Source organism: Microtus pennsylvanicus, chromosome 4, assembly GCF_037038515.1.
Source record: "Microtus pennsylvanicus isolate mMicPen1 chromosome 4, mMicPen1.hap1, whole genome shotgun sequence".
In the NCBI taxonomy this organism is placed as follows: Eukaryota; Metazoa; Chordata; class Mammalia; order Rodentia; family Cricetidae; genus Microtus; species Microtus pennsylvanicus.
This window is the reverse complement of record NC_134582.1, coordinates 37,803,994-37,825,560: the sequence shown is the minus strand read 5'-3', so window position 1 is coordinate 37,825,560 and position 21,567 is coordinate 37,803,994. Positions and strand designations below refer to the sequence as shown.

Below are 21,567 nucleotides of genomic sequence, written 5' to 3'. Positions count from 1 at the left end.
GACATGTGTCATATGTATAAAAAAGTCAGCTGGTGGTGGTGGCACCCAAGTGGGTCTCTGTGAGTTCAAGACCAGCCTGGTCTAAAGAGCTAGTTCCAGGACAGTCAGGGCTAGACAAAGAAACTCTGTCTCAAAAAACAAATAAAAAGTTAAACCATTTATTGAAAAGGAACAATGATGACTTATTTGATATTTATCTATAGTGCTCAATAGGTGAATTTTTGTCCTTTTAAGAGTTTACCTGATAAAATTAGGTGAATTGACATTCCTTTTGAAATACAATGTATCATGAGTACAGAAATGATAATACATGAGAAAATATGTGATACTAAATATAGATATCAATATCACAGTGTGGGGTTGAGGGAATGAAATGAAATCATTGCTAATCCAGGTTCACAACTGAATTACAACTTAACTCAGATTTCAATGGATCTTAAAAGCCAAGAACTAACTAGGCAATGTCTGGGTCTTTCTGTGATTATAGCTCTTCCTTTCTGGTGGTAACACTTGCTTCACATAACTAGGTAAAAGAGGATTATCAAACACAGATTTGATAGATTGATGTAAAAAGTATCTGCTTAATGGAGCCATAGCTTCTGTTGTAGGCAGGGGAGGCAAGAGGCCATGGTATTGGATGAATGGATGAGGATGAAGGCCTGGATAGGAAGGGTCAAGGAGATCTTCAGGGCTAGACTCGGAAGAATGGTGTGAAGGATCTGACTTGGTAGAGAGTCTAGATGCTGAATAGATGGGACCTATAGATGATGGTAGGTATTACAGTCCGGGTTAGACACTGGATAAGAATGTGGGGAGTCTTGCTGGGTAAGGAGATTGGGTGCAGCACCAACTGTTGGTTATTAACAACACAAACAGCAAAACCAGTCCTAAAACTTCAAACCCTCAGAGATAACCTCTCCTCACAAATGGACTTCTTTCCTAATTTTTTTATTTTTTAATTTATTTTTATTTTTACTTCCCAATGTGGTCCACTTAGAACGAAAAATGAGGCCATTGTATAACTTACCTTTTAAATGTTGTGTTCTATCTTTAAATGTTTTTCAAATAAATTTTAACTAACCTGTGGCCCACGGGCTCCCCATGACCAAAGATAGCTGTAAATGTTGCCCAAAATAAAACCATAAGCTTTCTTAAAAATCTACGAGGTGTGTGTGTGTGTGTGTGTGTGTGTTTAACTCAGTGGCTCTCTAGAGTGAACGCCGTAGGAGACAGATGAAGTGGGCAGTAAGTTACATAACCATTACTCTCTAGTATTATCTATTTAAGATAACTGGTGCACTTTGAAGCCACCAACTTGTCATTTTAATGTGGAATTGTAGGCCTATTGGTAATGAGGAAAAGTATACTACCTTGTGGAAATTCGAGACTAGCTTCAACTGTCTATCCTGGGAGCACTCTACCCTCTGGTGACATCAAGGGAATGTTACGAGAAACTACGTGAGATTCAAGAGTTCAGAAAGAGGCAGCAGTATTGTGGCTTTCTGCTGTGTATGTGCCTCTTGCATTGGTTCCTTAATGTACCCTGCCCTTTTCTCCTCTAGTACTTGTGTGTTGAAATTGGCTTCACCACTTTATTGCTCTGTTGCCTCTCATGTCAGAAGCTATGGCCTCCCTTCACAACCACTGCCATGACTGCTTACTTACAAGTAGGTTTGCTGGGCCTCTGGCTGATGAGGTGGCTGCAGCATGGAGCCTTGCCTGTGGCCCCGATCTGTTTCAGCAAAGATGGCACTGCCGTCCTTCACAGCTCAGGGTGAATGCACCTTGACTGTAGAAAGAGAGGTCTAGAATTCTTGGGGTACCACCCAGTGTCTCCTACACCATTTTGTCTAAGATAATCTCAGTGGGCCATGATTTGAAAGGCAACACCATTGCTTCTCCAAATGAAGGTATCTCCTGGCTTTCTGTGCATCATGTCCTGTGCTGTCCTGACTTCCATCACTGCATTTGTTGTCTATGACCTCGTCACACTCATGCCACAGTCTCCATACATGACAGTCTACTGCTCTCCTTCCTCTTGGGTAGCCACCCACTCACCTGAAAGCCTGCTGGTCTTATCTGAAGCAAAGATTCTGAACTAGTAGTTTCTTAAATCTTCATTTCTAGTCCATGTGCTTATGTTAATTTGTTTAATATGCTTTTATAATTATAGGTGTAGAACAGATTTCCTGTTTTTACAGAAAATTTATGTCTGAAAATTCAGGAAGTTGGGTTTTAGCTATTTATTCCTTGTGGTAAAATCTTGTTTTATTCATTATTTTGCTTTAGTTTTAAAAATAGGTAAACTAGGATTTTACACCTTAAAGGAACATTGCTTACTGTTACTAACCATATATTTTTCTGTGATACATAGGGAAGACACCGAAAAGTATCATTTGTTTTAGCTTGAGAAAATTAATGCATCTGATACAAAACAATCTCTAATGTGACTGGAATCAAAAGTATTAATTAATTCTTGGGGTTCTCCTCTTTTCTTGCTTTTAGGGTGCAGGTTGCACAGCCCTGGTGGTAGCCGTAGTGGCAAGAAAGCTAGAACTTACCAAAGCAGAAAAGCATGTGCACAATTTCATGATGGATACTCAGCTGACCAAAAGAGTAAGTAGACGCCCTCACATCTGCAAGAGGATGCCACTGTCTTGTTTGCACATCAGGAAATACAGTTTTTCCACTAAGACTTCAGAAGCAGAGATGCCATAGATTGAAGAAAGCAAAACTCCTGGAGCTGGTTCCATTTCTCCCATTTTACAAATGGAATGCCTAACTTCAGCTCAATTGCAGATGAAAGCAATTACATAAAAGTAGATCTCATAAATCTAGACAAGTAGGTATATTCAACATTTCAGCACAGTAATCGGTATTAGGTTGGGTGGAAAAGAACACACTGCCTGTGGAAGGCGGGAATCTTATGGTAAGGTCATTGGAGGAAATAGTGCTGAACTTCTATGAGTGTGTCTGCATTCTAGACACAGGTGTTACAAATATAAACTGTCTGTGGCTGCATTCTAAACACAGGTGTTACAATTATAAACTGTCCTTTCTATGATTTGAAGGTCATCACAGACACAGCAAAAATGCCGTAGCATCCAGAAGAAAGATCACCTTCCAATTATTAGAAGTAAACAAAACAATAATCTGTCCAGGTGTGACCCATGTATGAACTTACTTCATTGTCAGCAAGCTCATGAGGGAAGCCTTGTTATGGCTATTTGTTGCAGTTTGGAAGCCATGACACAGAACTCAGGCACCCTGCTCACAGTTATGACATAAAGGTAGAAAGCTAGAAAAGGAAAATATTTTTTATTAGACTATAATTTTAGCTTTTTGGATAGTCACTTGAAACATCAAAATACCGAAGTCAAAAATACCTAAAAATTATCTTGTAACATCTTGTAGCAATCCTCACTTCCCAAAGTAGAATTTCATCAGGCTGTCATTGAGATAATTAAATGCATTGTCATTTGGTAACTCTGCCCACAAAAGAATCAATAGAATTCTTCAGACAAGTTTCCAACTTTCAGCATTTACCTTATTCTTGATTTAGTTCTAAGTACGAAAAGGATCTTTTTAGCGAAGCATACGTGCAGTTCCATGTTGGTCCAAAGGGAAAAGAAGATCAACTGGGGCCAACCAGGTCAGTGTAGTAGGACCCTGTTTCAAAACACAAATAATAGCCACATTGATTAGTATTTCCAATACAGTAGTTATTTTATTACAAATTCATATAGATTCATTTATGAAGGGGGACATGAATTTCTGTTGCTTTGCCCATACTCCAGACCCTAGAACTAACAGTACTTCAAGAGTTTACTATGGGATCAAAGCCTCTCAATTGCATATGGTGTTTTTAGCCTGACTTTGCTACTTCCAAATACCTTTTGAATTATAATTTTTATGTAGTATGATAGAGGGTACTACGTGTGCTATGGTGTGTGTGTGGAGGTCAGAGAACAACATTATAGAGTCAGTGCTCTTCTTTCAATTTATATAGGTTCCTCAGTTGAAGCTCAGTTTACCAGGCTTGCAAAGACAACCTTCTTATTCACTGAGCCATCTCCCCACTCCTTGTCACAAATATCTTTTATTTCTCCCCAGTTTCCCTTATTTTTTTTAAATTCCTATTTCCATTCTCAAAACTCATGAGTGTTTCTAATGTGACGACTGGACAAAATATTAAAGTGAAGAGCTGCTTGGGTACCCGGCATGATGCTTCTTTTCAGAGATCTAGATATGGAAATGCAATTCTATGCATGGTTATTAGTTCAGATGCAATCCTGCAGTCATCGCGTGCTCCTCCAAGCATCGCCCAGGTCTAACCAAGAAGGTTCTTCTTTTGGTAGAGCTTGTGTTAAGAGGCACAAGCTTTACCGCATTAAAGAAGCACTTTTATAGAGTCTTTTGTAACGCATGCTATTCTATCATAAGTATTATACTTTTCTCAGGAATCAAATAAGTGCGACAGTGGACAGGATGTTGCAGAGGGAGTCTTGTAGCTTTCTTACTAAAAGGCTGTTCAGGTTTCAAAAGTCGCGTTCGACAAGAGACCCATTGACTTTAACAACGTCATCTCGCCGCTGTTTCCTAGACGTGGAACTGCTTTGCAATTGAAACCTCAATCACGTACTTGGCCCAACATGGGACCATAGCCCCCTCTAATATTCATCTATTCAAGATTTTATGCAAAGCCATCAACTTAATGACTGTCATTTGCTGGGAACACACTTAAATTAGTTATTTATGGAATTTCTAAGTGGAATCCATCGAAAATTTTAACTTCAAGTAAGAATTTCAAACTCTTCAGTGATGTCTGAGGGAAACTAAGAGCGAATAAGGACAGACTCATCTTAGTACAAACTCAAGAGTACTATATAGCTGTAAACTAGTTATAGTATTTATTCTAAGGCAGCTTCTTATTGTAAAATGAGATAACAGGACTTCAGTCACCATCGTCTCTAGCATGCTCATGTTAGAGAAAATCAAATTCCAACAGGCTCACTAGGCACTGGACATGACTTGGTTACTGTAGACCCAAGATCCATTTTCCAGTTTTAGCTTGAATTCTACTCTTCCTCCATCACTGCCTATCCTGAGTTGTCTTCCTCCACCCTGTGCCCAACCAGCCTGTGGCTTTCTTCACTCAAGGGTATTAAATGGGAAAACTTCTTAGGATAAGTAAGTAGCAAATTAGTTGGAGAAATTAGTTCTATTTTCTAGGTTCCATGGGGGAGCCTGGCAGAGGAGATCTACCCTGCCTTGATCTCTATCAGTTCCCAGGACCTCTGGAGGTTTTAATCAGAAAGCATGTAATTAGACAAGGTGACTAGCCTTCGTTGGGAGCAGTTACACTGGGACAATCACGTCTGTCCTTCTGTTTCGCTTTCCCATGAAATCATGATAGCATCCGTACAAGTGAAAGTGGGCTAACAAGCAAATACACCAGTTATTTTGGGAGCTTCCGTGCATGAGGTGAACTCACACATGGAAACATGCCTTGGCTACACCGCACAGCCAGAAAGCCTGGGTGAGCTTGCAAAAGGCAAGATTGACCTTGGTATTTGACATTTTGCTCTTTTCTGGAGAAATAAAGAGGATGGAGAGAGGAGTCACTGTGGAAGTGGGAAATTCAGCATCTCTGAATTATCTTTAAATGAGTATTGAATAAAAATGTAATTTCTTGTAAGAACAGGTAGAGTGCAACACAGAAAGAGATCAGTAGTATCTCCCTAATATTTCACTCAAGTGTTCCCAGACAGACGGAAATTCTTGCATGAAGGCAGATATACTAGAAAAACAGGCATTTGAGTAGCAGTTTCTAAAGCTCCAGTTCACTGTGGTTCTTAGGATGAAAAACACAGCCTCAAATGAGTACGGGGAATCTGCTTGAGGGTGTAGCGACGGCCTTTCTTGTGTTTTCTAAACAGGTGAAAAACGCAGCCGCCAATGTACTCAGGGAAACGTGGTTAATCTACAAAAACACAAAGCTCGTGAAAAAGATCGACCACGCAAAAGTAAGAAAGCATCAACGGAAATTCTTGCAAGCTATTCATCAGTAAGTACCTGTTTTCATTTCTATCTTGTTCTACTTCTTAGCCTTTGCTTTTGATTTTTGTGCTTGCGGGTTCTTTCCTGTGAGGGAGGAAAAGAAAAGGGCACTGTCATGTTTGCTTCCAGGAGATACCTCAAAATCTAATAATGGACCCCAGAGGAGAAAAGTTTAGGTTTTTTTATGGCTGAAAATTGTGCGTGTTAATCAAAATATCTTTCTTCAGAGGCCATGATTTCTGTTACAGAGGCCATAATTTCTGGTAGAATTATATTTAATTAAAGTATTTATTTATATAGTTTGACCTGAAATGTTCAGCTTGTATCCACTGTAGAATCTTGGAGGGAGGGGACATTATATGATCCATCTGGATTTTTACATTTTATATAACATAGTATATTTAATTGTCTTAATTTTACAATATTTAATGACTTCTTAATCAAATATCTGGGGATTATCTATATGCTGTTTGTTCACTATGGAGTTTAGCATTGGTTATTAGTTTCCTATTATTTACCTGACGTAAGGCCTTCATGCCTATCTTTGTTATACAATTACTAGAGTCTTTTAAGATAACTGTCTGTACGTCATAAGATTCAATGATGACTGAGAAACAGACCTTTCCAGGATGACATTGTCTTAACTGTAAGTGTTGCCCCTGTGGGTATCCACTGTGACAACAGACTTGCTCTTCGTGCCCTTTATTCGTGGTCTTTCCTTGTGAGACACAGCAGGGTAGCAGTGGAAATGTGGGGAGCCATTAGGTCTTTGCCTGTGCCTCACCACTGGCCTTCTCAGATCCAGCCAGTACACCAGGCAGGAAAGCTGTGAATCTGAGATTTTTATTTTATGCCTTTAGTTAATTCATAGACAACATAGTACCACTAACCTCCTGTGAGGAATCCATAGACTTTCGTCTTCTAATTCTTCCCTGGTCCAGCCTCTGCCCTGCTTAGTTAGCTTATTAAGGTGTCCTGATGAGTCTATAATGTGCCTATAATGATGCCCGCGTGCATACTTCTGTGGAACTGAAACCTCCACTAGTCAAAAAGGAAAAAAAAACCCAAGTAACTCTGGGATTGAAATAGAGAACACTTTGCACATATGGTAGAATAGTTTATCATTATTGCTCACAGCCACTCACTCATGCTCCGTATTGCCACCAACGCACTCTCTTTAGAAGGGGATGGGATTTCTCTAACTCTGTGACTAGCCTAGGCATATAGCCGCACCACTCCTCCAGACCCTGTAAGGAAATGACAGAGCTAGAATTTTAAAATTATTCTGTTAAAAGTCAGGGGGAAACAAGAAGTAGAATCATGTTAGAGTTGGCTCACAAAGCAGGAGCTTGCTCCTTGGAGTTCAGTTCCCTTTCTGACCCAGGGCCAATCCAGGAGCCGCAGCCCAGATGGTGCATTCCTTCCATTCTCTTTAGTAAAGAGTGAGACCCCAAGACGTACTCGGATTCTTCCTGGGTTCCTCATCTAGACACCCACTTCCTCGGAGGGCTCCCCTAGAAAGGGCTCTTTAGGAAGAGCGTGTGCTTTAAAGCCATTTGACACAGGAACCCCAACATTGACAGAAGCCACTACAGCAAGCCACGGAGAGATCATTTTTGTACTTTCAGTGTTTCTTGGTAGTCAATTTTGTCCGAGCATGATAGAAAACTTCCCTTTCTGGGTGTGAGAGGATACACCCAAAGGTAAAGACGGTGGGATGAAGCAGGAGTAAGTAAGTACACGTGCTATGACCATGCTTCGTACTGTGTGCCTGTCGGTGAAACTACCTAAACTACAGACTTATTGGATTTGCATCTTTGATAAATTTTTTAATAAAAATAAAACAAAGCATGCACCAGTAGATTCTGTAATGCAGTCCTGTAACTATGGATATGGTGGCTCTTTAGTGTCTTTTGCCATATGCTTTGAGTTATAAGCATATTCATGCTAATGTGGAAGAATAGTCTGTTATTTATTCACTGCAAAAATTTATTGATTATTTTATTATTTAGCTTTGCTTTAAGTTTCTTTTTAACAAAATATTATTTATAAAAATTATCTCTGTACAAGGAAGCTGATTTTATGAACTGTCCAAAAGGAAGTGGCATATTTGTCCTGCGGGGCATGTCAGCCTGATTGCAAGGGCTCATGGGAGGAGCTTATATGGAGTTCTTCAGCTGGCTGCTCCGGGTAGTGGGACAGAAGCCACCCCTAATTATTCCTCTGCTTCCATCAGACATTTCCATTATCATCCTTTTCTTGCCCTTTTTAAATGCAATATGTACATCTAAAGCAGATGAGTTTAATGAAATTCAACTGTTCAGAATTGTTGTGTAAGTCATTGGGGGTTTGCTGGGTTTTCTCTGCTGTGGAGAATACTTAAAGTTTATGAACAATTACAGCAGAATAAGTTTGGTTACAAGGGCTGGGTTTGGCTAGATCATTCTACTGGTGCATAATCGCTTGTCATGTTAACTTCGTATTGGAAGTTGTAGAGTGACGTCGTGAAAAACAGTACACAGGGCTCGATTCCTCAGGGCCAGGCCTTCACTGCCCACGGCTCAGACTCAAGGGCACTCAGCATCATCTGTCAGCACTGCGTATAGTAGACCTGGCTGGACATAAACTCGCAAGTCATTTTCTGGAGCTCGTCTGGCTTTTGCTACTCTCTGATTCTGCCTGAGAGCAATTTTAGCAGCTCTCTCCTCTTCTGCCAGACCCCTCTAGCTCAGCTCTTTCTCTTTTTCCATACTTTATGGCCTCTTTCCCAACATGTGACCTCTCTAGCCTCTGATGATGCTACACTCTCTAGACCAGTGCCCTCTTTTCAGTAATGTGTTTGTCTTTTTGAATTGTCACTCGATGCCATGAAGTGTTCTCTCTCTAACTTTCAACCCTTTTTCTGATAGCAGCTTTAACTTTTTCATTCTTCTGTCTCAACCATGGATCCATCAATCAACTCGAATTTGTCTAGAGCCAAGAAAGCTAATGCGCATAATTTATATTAGAGGGGATTCCGAATAGCCCCGATCTGGAAAAGATATGCTCCCCCTTCAAAAGGATCATTATATCTATCATTCTAAGCCAAAGTGTTTCCTATTATCCCCTTGAACACCGAGTATGAAGAGGCCAACATGACTTTTACGCACGTCCTTCATTCTGAATTCTGGTTTAAGAGGAAGCCAAGTGCTTTCAGGTAGGCAGAGCGTAGTGGCAACAAAGGATGGTGATGAATTGAATAGTGTCAATCAATGTCAAGATCCTGCAGGGTCTTCCAGCTGACGAATCGAGCCCCCTGTGCACAACTGAACACCACATTGTGTTGTTTTGTTCCAGAATACTTTACAGTTTCTTTTCTTTTGTTTTGTCTTTTTATTTCAACAAAATGAAAATAGAGCTCGGAAGTAAGTTGTGTGAGCTGTTCCTTTCAACATTTGCAGAGTTTTCTACTGGCTGCATGCACCCAGCAGATCCTTTATTTGTGAATTTTGGTAGTCTGATTGCTGCTATGGAAATGTGATCCAAAATCATGATATTTTCCTGTGATAAGTGAAGTTCACAAGGAAGAAAGCAACATCTGTTTCTTACTCTTTTTGAGGGGGGGGAAGTGTACTATCCATGTGCATGTTACCTTTTATTCTGGCAGCTGCAGCTTGAGCAAGGTTTCTATCTGCTCGCCTAGCCTCACGGGCAGTCTCAGAAGGCAGTCCCCTGCCACAGGCAGATCAGAGGGCAAGACAAGATCATTTAAGTCCAAGAGCTAATGGAGTTCCAGTCAGGGTCGGATCACAAATAAATCAATCAGATTCGTTACTAATCTAGAAAGCTACATCATCTGACATAGCTTTGTAGGCTAGTAATAAACACCACGGGCAAAATTCTACTGTCAGTCATTGCTGAATCTAGCTGAAGGACGCTGGAATAAAGTGCTTTAGAAAAAGTTCCTACTTTATCCAAAACCAGCGTTCTCCCCCCCACCTCCTGTTCTGCAAGATTCAGGACTCTCTCTTTATCCACAGATTTCTGGAGGTATCTGGTCCAGAGCTCTAAACTCTAGGCATTAGTAAACTTTACAAGAAAACTTGATGTAAGCCCATCATGAAGATAGTCAAGTTGCCATCAACTGACAACTTTAATTCTGGCATTGAATTATAGCCATAGGCTAGAAAGCTCTGAGCCGTGATCTTACCGCTCCCCTGTGGGGGAAAAAAAAATCAGGAGGTGGAGATAAGATAGGACCTGCCTGACACTTATTTCTTGTAATAATCCAGACATTCATGGTGGTTAAAGGGAAAAGCTGTCTTTCCATATGTTTTAGTATTAAGGTCTTATTTGGGTATCACTTAAAGTCCGTTTATGATACCTCCAGCACTCACGGTATCCAGCACTTCATTCTATACTTGAGGAAACAAAGTCAAATTGGGGTGAGTGGAGTCCCCAGCTAACATTGCAGCTTTTCCTTACTGTTCTTGTCTTCACTGATCCACAGCTGGTCAAGATGCTTTTTGCTTGACTTTTGCTGGGTTTTAAAAGGTGTAAGTAAAGAGTTATAACCTTTCTTGATGCTTAGAGAAAACTCTGTCAACAATATATTGAATTTAAGTATGCGTTTATAGATTTCGTTCAGGTTAGACCTTACTCTAATCTCTACAGTAACATCAAAAGGAGCCAGTTAACTTGGTTCTGAGTTTCTAATGAACACACAGCAAACAATCGATAAATCTGAACTATTTTAGAGTACTTAAGACTGTGTTAGAGACGGACACCATTTAGATTCTAGCTGGCAGGAGCTGTATCTTCACTAGGAAGCAGACTCAGCTACATGCTGGCTGTCCTAGGTGCAAGACGAAATCACTAAGTGCTGTAAACAAATTAGGAAAGTCTCCCTGGCAGTAAAATCTTGCCCTGTGAATCTTTTATTTCTCTTATGTAGTTATATACTATTTAAATTAAAAAGTGTAAAATACTCTCTTCATTCACTGAAGCCATACTTAGTAAATGATTCATTATCAAGCACAAGTGAAATAAACATGGGTTTCTTTTTTTGTTTGTCACAAAACAGCTCAGAGAAACTGAGTTCTTTTCTTTTGAGTCTGGCTTTGAATAGCCAGCTGGCTTACAGAACAATAACCCACCTTTCTCTTTTAAAGTCTTACTTTCTTGAACCTAAGAACCATTGAATAAATATTTATTGAGATACTACAATAAATAAATTAAAAAAATAAGAGCTTCATTTAGAAAAATGAGTTTTTAAGAGTGGCCTTGTGACTGTCAGTCAACATGCAAGGACATTTTAAAGTAACAAGAATGAACCTTAAAAATAGATGGTCTACCCACTAGATATATTCTGTCATTTCTTAAAAACTACAATGAAAGCTAAAAGAGATTCTCCCAAAGAAACGGTCTGTCCTCTGTTCAAATTTGCTGTCAGTTTATGGTAAAGTCAAGCAAAACAGAGTAAGAAAATAATATGTTTGGAGTTATCTTGCTGCTGGTTGAATAAAAGTGGTTTTTGTTAACAAGAATCTCACTTATCACTGTGGTTTCATCAGGTTCAAATACCTAACCCAATTCATTTCCGACTAAACAGGGTTAATTCCTGTATCTAGTCATGTAGGCATAGGAAGGTGTTCATTGCTCCAACACGATGAAATTCCAGTTGCTTTGCATCTTTCTTCCTATGTCTATTTGTCACGATACTGGGGCTTTAAGGAATGTTTTGGCTTTTTCTCATGTGGTTCAATCCCGATGAGTCTTCCTGAATTCCACTTACCTGGTACCTAGCTGTCCTGAGGACATCTCATCTCTTGCTCTCCTTTCTTTTTGCGGTGTTGGGGAAGCATGCTTCTCATTGTACCAGATACATAACCAGTGTGGACTTTACCCCCCAATACCAGGCATTATCCATGCAGTTCTTTGCTCTTGTGGACTTTGTGCATGCCCCTTTGAAAGCAGTAACCTAGCCTGTGAAACAAGAGGACCTTTCTGACTTCAGCGTCTGTCTTGTAGATTGAGAAGTGTGAAGATGGAACAGAGGAAACTGAATGACCAAGCAAATACCCTAGTGGATCTGGCAAAGGTAATCAATCCCAAGGGGCTCAGCCCTCATGGTTGCAACCATGGAAATTAATCACTGTACAACAATGAGCAGTACAAATTTAATAAATAAGGCTACCAAACCACCCCAAAATGATGATCCAACTTAGAAGCATTTTTTTTCTAAAACTCATACTGAGTTCATATGTTCATTCCCCATATATCCAACCTCAGTGCTAACAGCTTCCTTGGGGGGGGGGTGCACTAGAAATACCACAAGACTTCTTAGTGGGATATGAAATGATATCTCATCTGTGGAAGGACAGAACTACATCTTGAATGTCACTATGAGGTTGGGAGATAAATAGAGCTCATCATTCTTAATATTTTTTTATATTTTTAAGCAAACCAAAAACTAGAGAAATTGATATTTTTAAATCCTGGAACTTATTTTCTAAAATAAAATTTGTGTTTCAGAAGCAATAACTCACTTTTTATGGTTTTCTCCTTTTTATTACTTTAACAATCACATTCTTTTTTACCAAGTACATTAATAGTTTTCTAGTTCTTTGTCACATCTAAAAGATCTATCTGCTCTTTTATTGTTCCTCCATAAGTAAAAGGCAATTGGAAAATATGAATATTTATCAACTGTGCAAATGTTACATCCTGTTGAGCTAGTTCCAAAGGAGACTCTAGAATAGAAGGATGGATGTGTTCTGCCTTGTAGCGCAATCGCTTTGGCGGAGGCAGCACATACATCCCGCTTTATATTTGATAAGTCATATTATGTTTTTGCCAAATCTTTAAGTATAATCTATGAAGATTAGACATTTGGCTTAGTCTTATTAAATAACACTTCCAAAATATATTCACTTTGTGCATTATCAGTAACACATACTAGGTAAACATATTCAAGGTAAGTGTTGAATGACGCACCTCAGGGATCATGCATCACTCACGTAAGCCGGGCAGTGTACACACATGCAGGACACCGACATCCCCCATTCATGTGGCCTTCACTTGGGGTAGGGAAATAATACTTATGTGTTGCATCAGTCTGATATTACACGCTTAAAAATATTGGACATTAAAAAATAAAGCAGACGCCTTTAGGTTTGTATGAAGGTGAGGAATGTACTTTAAGAATATAGTAGGAAACTGAAATCTGCCCCCCCCCCCAGCACACATGAGATCATGCGCTTGATCTCCAGCAGCACTCGTATACACAAAAGGTATATACAAAGTCAAACATGAATATATTTGTTATTTCTGTAGTGCCATGCTTACTCTGACCACAGGATGATACATGCCGTAAGAGTTCAGTATGAACTCTTTTAATGATGGATGTTGCCCAATGACCCCAAGAATGTAGTAAAAGTAAAGTTAGTGCTCTCTGTGTCCATGACTCAACCAGAACAAGATGCCTTTGTTCTGAATGACTCCCTCAGTCAGTTTGTTGTCATCTTTAAGTAGCAGTGAAGCAGGAAAAGATACAGGAAGAACTGAAGGAGGAGGAGGATGCGATACAAAGAGTCTTGGGTTTGGGAGCGTTGGTACTAGACTCAGTGTAGCATCTCTAACCCCTGCTCTTAGCACTCCCCCCTCCCATCTCAGCCCTGCAGCTCTGCAAGTTTCTTAACTCCTCCAGGAACTAAAACGTTGTCTCAGACTCATGAGTCTCTCTGATCAAGACAGTTTCAGTTTTCTGTACAAGAAAGCATTTCATATTCCTACTCCAGACCATGTAGCTCTGAACAGACATTCCAATAAGGCGACCTATAAATTTTCACTTATGTGGTGTACGGAGCACATGCCCAGAGGCTTGTGCCTGTTAGGCACGTGCTCAACCACTCAGCTTCCCCCCCAGCCCTGGGCTAGTAACTTAGCATACTCCACAACTATTAATCTTATTGAGGATTTATGTTATTTTACATTTTATCTGTGAAATTTTTTCTTGGATTCAATGAAAAGAGGTCTGAGATTTGGAACACAAGACAACAAAAGATATGTGAGTATTGGCTGTTCTAAATTACTATGTGTTCAGATCAATTGATTCTAAACTTTATTCCTGTTCTTCTATCATCTTTTTACATTTCGCAATCATCTGGCTGTTAATTTGTTTGTTCTTTACATCATACTGTTATTATAAAAATTGGCCAGGTTGTCGTGTCACCTGTTGAAAATGAATTTGAAATGCTAACTTGTATAGAAATCATCATCACATAAACAATAAATTAAAACATTTTCATCTGACTTTATGCCACATAAAATTATTGGAAATTTCACAAGCCATAACTACACCTTACTTTCTAAATAATACTCAGCTAATGCCTTGTCATCGATCATTTAAATCTTAGCATTAAGAATACATGGAATTTGGGGGCTGGAGAGATGGCTCAGCGGTTAAGAGCATTGCGTGCTCTTCCAAAGGACCTGAGTTCGGTTCCCAGCAACCACATGGTGGCTCACAACCATCTGTAATGGGGTCTGGTGCCCTCTTCTAGCCTGTAGGCATATATGCAAACATAATATTGTATCCATAATAAATAAATAAATATTTTAAAAAAAGAGTAGATGGAATTTACTTTGTGACCTAAACTATTTGGTTAGCCGGCACACCTGTCACCAGCAAGAGGCCAGTGTTAAAGTTTGAAGAGCTGATAGTTTGCTTCTGAGGCAAGAGTAATTAAACCTCTTACTTCTTTGTTTCCTGTCTTCTCAATCTTGTTTTCCAGACCCAGAATATCATGTATGACATGATTTCCGACTTAAATGAAAGGAGTGAAGACTTTGAGAAAAGGATCGTCACCCTGGAAACCAAATTAGAGACTTTGATTGGCAGCATTCACGCCCTCCCTGGGCTCATCAGCCAGACCATCAGACAGCAACAGAAGGATTTCATGGAGGCTCAGATGGAGAACTACGACAAGCACGTCGCCTACAATGCTGAGCGCTCCCGGTCCTCGTCCAGGAGGAGGCGGTCCTCCTCCACAGCGCCACCAACATCATCAGAGAGTAGCTAGAAGAGAATAAGTTAACCACAAAAATAAGACTTTTTGCCATCATATGGTCAATATTTTAGCTTTTATTGTAAAGCCCCTATGGTTCTAATCAGCGTTATCCGGGTTCTGATGTCAGAATCTTGGGAACCTGAACACTAAGTTTTAGGCCAAAATAATGAGTGAAAACTCTTTTTTTTTTCTTTCAGATGCACAGGGAATGCACCAATTATTGCTATATAGATTGTTCCTCCTGTAATTTCACTAACTTTTTATTCATGCACTTCAAACAAACTTTACTACCACAGTATATGATATATAATAAAAAAGTTAATTTCTGCACATGCCTGTTTGGTCTTCTTCTCATCTCTATAACTTCTCCTTTTATGCTGTCTTCAGGGGAAAATGGTTTTCTGATCCACATTGATAATTTCGATTTCTAAAACGTGTCCTGAAACGAAAAGACTACGTTGTTCTCTGTCTGCTTTGCGAAGATTTTCCTTCCTGAAATATTTATACAACTATTCAGCCCTACCCTGTTCTCAGCTCACAGCATATTTTAGTGTGCTTGGCTTCAAAATGATATGGAAAGTTGGGAAGTTTGATCAGAACTTATGCAAACAGGGGGAAGAGGTGCTCTCAATAATTATTTTATTCCTATTTTATAAGCAAATATCCATGAGCAAAGTATCAAGAAACATCACTGTCTGCAATCTAATGTTGCAGAATTTCAGCTCTAAACTAGTGACTTACCATGGGAGCCCCATGCTACACTCTTAGGTATTTGCCATATACATGTCTAGCCACGAAACTATCAATATATAGACTGCCATCAGAATCATAAATATATATGAACAAAGCCGTCCTTTTACCTAACATATGGTCCTTCCTTAGACTCTACTAACACATGAAGGACAAGTAAATAACATGCAGTAAATTTCACAGATTTTCCATGCTTCTTTCAAGAACGGCTGTAGGCAATGTGTACGAAAGGGAACTGGGTAGTTAAGGCTACAAAAAGTCACCGTAAAGCCAGTGGTGGTGCACGCCTTTAATCCCAGCACTCCGGAGGCAGAGGCAGGCGGATCTCTGTAAGTTGGAGATCAGCCTGGGTTACAAGAGCTAGTTCCAGGACAGGCTCCAAAGCTACAGAGAAACCCTGATTCAAAAAACCAAAAATAAATAAATAAATAAATAAATAAATAAATAAATAAATAAATAAATAAATAAATAAATGTCACCATAAGAAGAAAGTAGGTTTGGAAAGAGCAGGTTGAGGTGACCACATAGAAAGTGCCACACAGAGTTGTTGGCCAAACTCTACAGGAAAAAAGAGAAGATGAAGTGAAAGGGCCAATGCGCTTTGACAAGTTACAGCCTCTGTTAGACACTCCAAAGACAACCCACTTCCATTGGCCTGATCCTCAACAGTTTTTTAGTTCAGCAAAGTCCGTTTGAGAGCGCACACTCTCCTCCTAATTGCACCCCACCCTCCGCCGTCAGACTTTCACTGTTGCCAGTTGCGAGCATTATTGCTTTCCTCTCTGGCAAAAGCTGCAGTAATATATATGATCTTCTTTCCATAGTTCAATAGAAAAGAACTTTCACATCTAACCTCTATAACTTCTAAATAAATAAATAAACCATCTCCCAAAACCAAGTACAGGTGTTTGAGATTGCAGGAGCCCTACGAATCTTCCAACTCTCCAGAGTAGCTGAAACCAAGCCTCATCTATATATGTTTCCATGCATGCTGGACGATGCCAGTGCCTGGAAAGGCTTTTAATATCGAAGGGTAGATGAGAACACTGCTTGTGGACGCATGCTGCCCAGTTAAGCAAATGTCAACATCCTACCACATCAAGATTTCTCAGTTGTAGATGCAATTAAACTGTCTTTTTTATATATTTTGGATCACATACAAGAATATAGCAAATATTTGGTACAAACAGTGAAAAACAAGGAGAACATTTTTGAAAAGACGATATTCTTGTAATTGATGTAGTTAACTCTTGTGTTTTCTACCTCTGCTGTGACTAAAATCAGAGTCGACATAATTAAGTTTAATTAGCACTTTACTGATCAGTTGGCAACCTAAGAGAGTAGGAGAAAGTAATATATTGCTCCTCTTGTTGAGGAAGAGAGAAGAGAAAATGAGAATAAATTTAGGTTGCATTATGTTAATTTTCTTCCTCTTTGCCATAGTTCCTCTCTATAGGGTATTTTTTTGTGCTTTAACTCAATCTTACCTTGGCTTTTCATTTGTACAGACTATATAAAGTCTGGCAGGCATATCTTTCCTCTCTTTTCTTTTACTACAAAATAATCACAACTTAAAAGGGGAGAGACCCATCCACTCCAAAGGCAAGCCTTTCATCATCGTGTTTTGTTAATTTCCCATTATGTGGCATTATCCACCCTCCCTTCAAATGGCTTTGAGCATTGGTAGAACCCTTGTCTGTGCCCTTCAGAATGCTCAGTAACACTTGAGTTCTGTTGGTCTTTCAGCTGACCACACTATGCCTTTTTTCTCTATAACTAGTGTATATCTTTGTAAATTGCAGGCCCCATTGTCCTCAATGAGTTCTCCCATTTCCTTAAACATACAATATGTCTGTGCTAGTCACTAGAGAAAAGGAAGTGAAGATGGCCAGATGCATAAGTGATGTTCAACTCGGAAACCTTAGGTGCCTTTCCTCTTATTTTCTCCTCTTTTTATGGCTGTTTCCCAAGAGGCTCTTCAGCAAAGTGCCTGTAATAATCAAGCCATTATGTTTGTACACAGTGCGTGGGCACTGAAAAATGAGCTGTTGGTAAGAGCTGATAGGAACCTTCTTTTCTTTATTTTGTTATATTTAAACTTTGTCCAGTCTTGAGAAAAGACATGGTAAAATAGAATGTAACTGGAATTCAGGATATATCTCTGCTTCCTCCTAGTGCAACTTGAATGATGCTCATCCTTTAGTTCTAAACCCCTACCCATCTATAGAATGGACAGCGGAGACACATATCTGTGGAGCTCTACAGAGCCTGGTATTGATCTCTCAATTGTGAGAAATATTTTTATTACTGTGTTTGGGATATGGCCACAGCATTAAATATCCTCATTATCTACCTTCTTCTTGTATCTCCTAACTCTTTGGAGTACAGATTACAAATCCCGTCCCCTCTGATCACCTGTCTAGTTCATTTTTGCCACAAATTTCTAGACTCTGGATTAGTGCATCCATTTGCTCATCCTCTGAACTGTTGTTGATGTGAACCAGACTCTCACTAGGATGCTTTGTGTGTCAAATTGTTGATGTGAACCAGACTCTCACTAGGATGCTTTGTGTCAAATTCTGTGACTCCATTCTGTTCATAAGAATGATCCTGAAATATAGGGCAGTGAAGGAGAAGTAATCTAAGAGAAGGAAGGACCATAAGGCTCAATTCCTCTTCCAGATCCATCCTTGTGTGTTGGGACTAATGAGTCCTGGCCTTCAGCTGCTCTTCCCTGTCTAGAGCCTTCTAATTGAAGTTACTAGAAGCTGTGCCTAGCTTAGAGAATCAGAGGATGGGATTTTCACTTGTTGGCCATTGACTACAGTGTATGTAAGCCTCCATGGTGCTATTAAAGAGGGCTTTGTACTATTGTTTGAAAGTCCATGTGTCGGTCTGTCTCTGCGTGTATATTCTCAACCTCCAGCTCCTTCTCCGAAGCTTGTGAGCTGGGTTCTAGCACTTAGAGCCCAGATGGGTGCTGCGGTGTGCGGCTCTTCTGGGTCCTGGGCCCCAACTCCTCTCAGCATATAACAACACACTGTTGTCATGCCTGTGTCCCATCTGAATTGTCATGTCATTCCACTGAAGAAAAAAAGTCATCTTGTTACCTGACAAAATCCTGAGGGAAGGGCATTGAGTGGAGTATCCAGGCACAAGGACTACAACAGACGTCTCTACACCCCCACTGTCACCACTGTCATGGTCTTTATCGGATTGTTAGGCTAGGGAGGAAAAAAATGTGTATACTTGTGAAGGATGCCTTCTAGTGCTGCTATTAGATGTATCAAGCAAACGCACCCAGAAATACTGAGTTCGCATTGCAGTTTCACACGTTTCCCCGTTGCCTTTTTAAAAAACGCTTGTACACCCCTCCCCATGAAATGCCCTTTTCCAATCGTGCTTTCTTCTGCCCCAAAGTGTGTGCTCCCCAGCTAGCAGTATGTGTAGCAGAGATATGACCCAGCCCGTCAGAAGGACTGATGTATTAGAAGCCTGCTCACATGTGGGGTCAGCTAAAACCTGAACACAAAAGGGGCAGAGGTGACAAGTTGCAGCCAGTCAGAAAGACAGACAGAGGGACTTTTCTACAGATGCTCACCGGACCCCAGCAGCACGTCACAAGCCTAGGAAAGCCGTCGTGTCTTTCTCCATGACCCAGCTCCTTTTAAATTTGACAAAGACAAGTTTTAGCTAATCCTTTCGGTAGCATAAGTATATAAGTATATTTCTATTGTACAGATGAAGACACTTCGGATGTCTATTTCTAAAGTATATTTAATATAGGCAATAACTTCCTTTCCCATAAATGCATTCAGTTTCCTGGGAACTCCCACTCTGCCTGCCCTAAAATATAAGCCTATGAACAAGATAAGATTATTTAATACTTTCCTCTTAGTTTCTTTTTTTTCTTAACATCCTGGCTGCAGCCTTCCCTTCCTTCCCCTTCCTCCTCTCCTCACACTCCCTCACCACTTCCCCTGTACCCCCTCCCTCATTCCACCCTTTCTCCTTATTTCCTCAGGAAGGGATAGGCCTCCCAAGGGCATCAGCAAAGCATGGTATATCATGCTGTCTTAAGACCAAGCACTTTATATTCAGGCTGGGCAAGGCAATTCAGCATGAGAAATGGGTTCTCAAGAGCCAGCCAAAGCTCCAGGCACAGCGCCTGCTCCCATTGCCAGGAGTGCCACAAATAGACCAAGCTGCACAACTGTCATATGTGTACAGAGGGCCTAGTTAGGTCCCATGCATGCTCCCTTATTGTTGATTTGGATTCTGTGAGTTCCATGAGCCAGGCTAGCCATTTCTGTGGGGTTTTCCTGCAATGTCCCTGACCCCCTGGCTCCTACAATGTCTCCTCCCTCTCCTCAGTAGGATTCTCTGAGCTCAGCCAATTGTTTGGCCATGTGTCTCTGAATTGGCCTCTTTCAGTCACTGAATGAAGGCTCTCTAGTTACACCAGGGGATGGCATATTCAGGCTGCACATCCACTGCTGCCGGGAGCCTTAGCTAGGACCATCCTTATAGACTCTTGGAAGTTTCCCTTGTATTAGGCTCCTACCTGACTCCATGGAGGCCCCTTTCCAGTCATCTCTCTCAGCACTCTCCCCCATCCTTCCAGAAAAGTGATCCCCCAAGTTCCCATGCCCACCGACCCTCAGACCAACCAGGAACTTTTTTCTACTTCCCCTTCCCAAGGATATCCAAGCATCCACCTTGAGTTCTCCTTGTTACCTAGCCTCTTTGGGCCTATGGATTATAATAGCATAGTTATCTTTTATAGTTAATATCCACTTATGCGTGAGTGCATACCATGTTTGTCTTTCTCAGTCTGGGTTACATCATTCAAATGATCTTTTCTAGTTCCATCCATTTGCTTCAAATGTCATTGCCTTTAAAAGCTGAGTAATACTCTGTTATAGAAATGGACCACATTTTCTTTGTCCATTTTTTTTTTTTTTGGTTGAGGGATATCTAGGTTGTTTCCAGGCTCTGACTGTTACAAATAAAGCTGCTATGAACATATTTGAGCAAGTGTCCTTGTGATATGATTGAACATTCTTTGGGTATACGCCCAAGAGTAGTATAGCTGGGTCTTATGGTAGATTGGTTCTCAGTTTTCTGAGAAACTACCACACTGATTTCCAAAGTGGCTGTTCAAGCTTGCACTCCCACCAGCAGTGGAGGAGTGTTTCTCTTTCTCTACATTCTTTCCAGCATAAGTTGTCATTTGTGTTTTTGTTCTTAAAGATTCTGACTGGTGTAAGACAGAATCTCAGAGTCGTTTTGATTTGCATATCCCTGTGGGATAAGGATGACGAGCATCTCTTTAAGTGTTTTTCTGCCATTTAAGATTCTTGAGTTAAGAATTCTCTATTTAGGTCAGTACTCCAATTTTTAATTGGATTATTTGGTTTTTATTGATATCTAGTTTCTTGAGTTCTTTACATATTTTAGCGATCAACCCTCTATTGGATGTGGGGTTGCTGAAGATCTTTTCCCATTCTGTAGGCTGCCATTTTGTCCTATTGACAATGTCTTTTGCCTTAAAGAAGATTTTCATTTTCATGTGGTCCCATTTATTGTTAATCTTAGTATCTATGCTACCGGTGTTCTATTCAAGAAGTTGTCTCCTGTGCCAATGCATTCAAAATTCCACCATAATTCTTTACAGACCTTGAAAGAGTAATGCTTAATATCATAT

The 21,567-nt window shown here is 40.2% G+C and overlaps 1 protein-coding gene across 3 annotated transcripts in view; it reads left to right on the top strand.

The window, feature by feature from the left end:
• Positions 1–15,440, top strand: part of Kcnn2 (potassium calcium-activated channel subfamily N member 2) — a 350,618-nt gene extending 335,178 nt beyond the window's left edge. For 2 of the 3 annotated variants that reach the window (XM_075968719.1, XM_075968721.1), the window contains 4 exons: positions 2,506–2,616; positions 5,940–6,057; positions 12,051–12,139; positions 14,835–15,440. In XM_075968719.1, the coding sequence (XP_075824834.1) occupies positions 2,506–2,616; positions 5,940–6,057; positions 12,051–12,139; positions 14,835–15,122 (606 nt within the window). In that variant the 3' untranslated portion in view covers positions 15,123–15,440. Of the gene's footprint in view, positions 1–2,505; positions 2,617–5,939; positions 6,068–12,050; positions 12,140–14,834 lie in introns of all 3 variants that reach the window. The other variant, XM_075968720.1, reaches the window with a different exon arrangement.
• Positions 15,441–21,567: the final 6,127 nt, after the last annotated feature.